The 4,423-nt window shown below is 36.9% G+C and overlaps 1 protein-coding gene across 1 annotated transcript in view; it reads right to left on the reverse strand.

Moving 5' to 3' along the window:
* Nucleotides 1–3,584, reverse strand: part of Neb (nebulin) — a 200,620-nt gene extending 197,036 nt beyond the window's left edge. Inside the window, exons 1-3 of the mRNA XM_048812256.1 lie at nt 3,507–3,584; nt 2,804–2,888; nt 2,105–2,169 (exon numbers count right to left, since the gene is read on the reverse strand). Coding sequence (XP_048668213.1) covers nt 2,105–2,140 — 36 coding nt within the window. The 5' untranslated portion in view covers nt 2,141–2,169; nt 2,804–2,888; nt 3,507–3,584. The remainder of the gene's footprint in view (nt 1–2,104; nt 2,170–2,803; nt 2,889–3,506) is intronic.
* Between the last annotated feature and the right edge of the window lie 839 nt (nt 3,585–4,423).

Consider the following 4,423-nt stretch of genomic DNA (forward strand, 5'->3'; position numbering starts at 1 on the left):
ATATATATATATATATATATCCTGTATATCCTTACATATAGCAATAGGAATCAGAGAAATGCTCTTTTACCCTTGTGACATCAGCACATGAAAAAATACTGTTTGGACACTTTACAAAATATTGATACTGATGCCACATGGACCCATTTCTTTGGTCACACAAAGCATGAGTGACTTGAAAAGAAATATTAAACTAAAGTGAATGATTCCCAATATTTTGGATTTTCTTAATATCCAAGTAAAAGAAGCTCTTTGGGAGCCATCCAATCCTACCTTTCTGGGCTCTTGCAATTGGTAAATATATCTTAGAAATAAGCTTTTAAAAAGGCAGCATTATCCAAATGGTTGGCATTAACATGTGTGCCAAGTCTCACTCTTTTTTAAAGAGCTGTGCCACTAATTAGATAGTACATCTATCCTTACTTATTTTTCTTTCCAAGTTTAAGAGTGACAGAAAAATTTTATTTCAGATGTCCAAGATCCCTAGGAGATATATTTTTAAAGCTAGTTCTTCTGTTTTTAAACTCTTCCCTGACCAATTTTCTCAAATCTGCCACCATTCCATTCTCAGGATCTTTTTTTGAGACCAAAGAGACCTCGGTTCAACACTCACTGGCAGGCAGTCTATTAGTCTAGCACCTGCTGGTCAGACTCAGAAGTAGTAATGGGGACAAAATGGCATGGATGGGATGCCTAAAAATAGACCCTTCCGTTTTTATGACTAGTTAAATCAATCAGGCCCTGCACTGAGGACAATTTCCAATGACAAATGAACACAATTATTTTAAGAAAGTCAAGGGATATTTAAGTAAGAGGCTAAAAAGTGTTGCTGGTATTATCATCATATGAAAGACAATTTAATTTATAATTATGTTAATATCTGATAGTGATAATTCTGATCCTTAGGGACCTACATAAAATGCTCACTAGTAATAATATTGAGAATAATATGGAAGATGTAGCCATCAGCATTTAAGTCAGAGACCAAATACTATAGTATATGAGATTCATTCTGGATTGGTTTGTTTTTTAATATTCTTCTCTCTTCATCTAAATAGAGACTGGTTGCTAAAATAGTTTTCCATAGATAAATTTTGACACTTTCATCTAGAATTTAGTTTGGAGCAGCTCTTACAGTTACTTTCAGTCTTATTAAAGAGCACAGATTTTCAAAACTGCTTCCATATTTAGATCATTATCATTAATTATGAATTATTAAGCACTCTCAGATCATGGCACTATGTATGGGTGACAGCCCCAAGCCTTTAGATTTTGTTTCTAGAATGTGAAGCTGAAGGTAAAAACTGGTAAGGAAAATAGTTCTATAACATGATCAAAGTAAACTGATACAAATATAAAATAATGACTTTATAAAATGTCAGACGTCCACCAATAATGTGGAGAAAATTTGTCAAAATACCCACTACGGTCTTCATACTTATTCAAGTTTCAAAAGCAAAAGCTAATTTTGCTTATATGGGTAAATACAATAAAGTTGGTGGGAAAGTGGCTCCAACTATCACTTCTGACCTTCATGAATTTGTTTCTACATATTTGTGGCCATATATGCACATATACATATATAAAATCTCACAGATGTGATGATTCTGAGTTAAGTAACCCACATCACCCTACAGACAGACAATCAACAAACTGAAGCAAGGAGGACTGAGTTCTTTTTCCTCTATTGCTTTGCAGACACTAAGAAACAGTTTAGTTTCTGGAACTTTCTCCCCATAGTGTCACCTCTGTCCCTTTGATCATTGGTGTTGGGAGGTGGGAAAAAAAGCCATTTGGGGAGTAAAACATGCCTGTAGGTTTGGCACACTTTGGTTTTGGTTTTTGTGAGTTCAAACAAAAGCAAAAATGACAAGTAGTGGTATTTCCTTTCTGTTCTACACCCCACATTATTACAGTGAAACTGAACATAAAATATTCCTTTCTTAGCTTTAATGATGATTCTTTGTGAGGTTATAATAAAAAATGTGTGGGTTTTTTTTTTTAAATGATCAATTCACCTACACAGCTTTGTCACTACAGGGTTACTTTGCTATCAGAGCTATTGTGGGGCTTTTTGTGTGTTTTGTTTTTGTTTTAGTCTTACCTCCACCACCTCCTCATATTCTTCGTCATCTGCCATTTTCCCAGAGTAGTAGTGGCACCTACAAACTTTCCATATTCCACACAAATGAAAACACATTAGCATCTATTTCCAGGACAGAAATGATCTTATAACACTATAAAAGATAGAGTTAAGACCCATCTAATCTACATAACACATATTTTTTGCAGGCTAAGGGGGAGAACACATTTAGAATAGGGGCCTAAACAAAGGAAACCTCAAACCTCTTTCTCCTTATTGAATATTGAATATTGTTCCTTCTACACAATCAATTCAGTTAAAGTTGAATGTGGACACCAAGGTGAGTGAGTAAGAGAGTCTGGACTCCAGGAATAGAGAATGTAAATTTCTAAACACTTGGAGAAAAAGCATTTTCAAGCAAAACTCTTAGCGAAGTAAAGGTCAGTAAAGGTCATAGAGCCAAAATGTCAAAAGGGTCAACTGAGGGACTGAGGCTGTGGCTCAGTGGTAGCACACTTGCCTGGCATGTGAGGCACTGAGTTTGATTCTCAGCACCAAGTATAAATAAATAAAATAAAGATCTCTCAACAACTAAAAAAAATTTTTTTAAAGGGTCAACTGAGTTCTGTACTGCTCTAGCATGCTGCAGTTTATCTCACGCTTTGAATTAGAACACATAAAAATAAATCTGTCGATAAATTGTAAGAGAAAAACAGAAACCTCAAGGCAATGGGGTTATTTTCTTCCGGAAAACCATTGGCTTATACGGATTTTTTTCTTTCTTTTCTGTAGCTCTTGTTCAACCCTGAAAGGGAAAAAAAAATTTTTTAAAGCATTGGTTGAAGTACACATAAGATTATAGGTCTTTGGCTTAAGCTTCTAATTCAGGAACTAACGAAAGGATCTCCCAAGGCCTTTTCAGTCTGATGCCAACAAGTGGGGCCTTCCCATATAAGATGATGATGGCTGGGAGCAGCTGTCCCTTTGCCCAAAGATGCTTGTGTGTAAACCAATACCCCACAGTGGCTGGTTTTATTAAGCTAGCGAAACCACCCCTCCATCTGAGGCCAATGAAGCCCAGTAGAACAGGATAAATATAGGCACGTAGGACAAATGTCCTTCTTCATACTAATATACTTAGGGGAAAAACTTGAAGGCAAAAAATGAAAAAAACATTGTTGGACAAGACAGTCAACTTGGTCAAGCAATAAATCAGTCGGTGTAGGACTTGACTCTGATCAGACATGCTACATGTCAGATATCCATAGGGCCTTTGTAGGGCAATAGGATTACAGGCTTTCTTGGGCGCATTTCTATCACTATTACCCCCAGTTAGGACCCCAAACTTTGAAAATTACTTCAAGGGAAACTGTAGAACGTCTCTTGAGAGAACATTAGAGAAAAAGACATAAACAGACCTTACCTTCAAGCTATCAAATAAACTTCCTCAGCAGCAAATCCTCTCCCAGCTCTCCCCTCCTGAGAACCCCAGGCAAGAGCCTGCTCAGTGCCTGGGCTTCGAATTATCATGTGGCAGGAGCAGCCAATCAGACCTTGAGTTGCTCAAATTTCAACAGCTAAATATACTGAGTGATCTTCTGAAAACCACCTGTTCAACAGTTCCACTAAAGGATAAAGGGTAACAAATTGCTTGCTTAGAACTATTCCAACGCGATGGAATTTTACATAACTTCCAAACTCTAGAGGTCAAATTTAGGTTCCATTTTTCATTTTATTGCGGCTTTGTTCAAGATCCTATTCAGGCAAAGGAACTTACAGAAAATAAGCATGACTTTGAGAGACTTTGACCCTTCGATAACTGTGTCGTCACACCATCTGTACAGGATGGTGTGACGCTCACCAAGTGAACTACTGGCAAGTTATACTGGTGCTGCTGTGAGAGAAATAAGATCCAGAAAACATCAGGTTATCAAAAGCAATTTTTAAAAATGTGATGAATGGAATTATAGGTGAAAATATTTGATGGTGACACTAGATAAGATATCCATAGTATAATGAGGTTAGGCCGTATCATTTTCTGTAACAAAACCAAGGGGTCTGCCTACTCATTTCCCTGACCTCCAACCTAGGTAGGGCCTAATAATGAAGAGCCTCTCAGATGGAACAGGGTCACTGATTTCTAATTTCCTATTAACTTATAACTCCTGGCTCCTGGGGACAAAGTGTGGACATAAGCCTCAAAAGACTCAATTTCTAAACAGCAAGAGCAGAAAAGTTGAAAATCAGTAAATTACCACTCAGGATAAAGTAATGTCCTACTAGGCAATTCCGAATGTAATCCATTTGCTTTGTAAAAATCATCCAACAATTTTCTTAAAA

The sequence above is a fragment of the Marmota marmota genome, unplaced genomic scaffold, assembly GCF_001458135.2.
Source record: "Marmota marmota marmota unplaced genomic scaffold, marMar, whole genome shotgun sequence".
Lineage (NCBI taxonomy): Eukaryota > Metazoa > Chordata > Mammalia > Rodentia > Sciuridae > Marmota > Marmota marmota.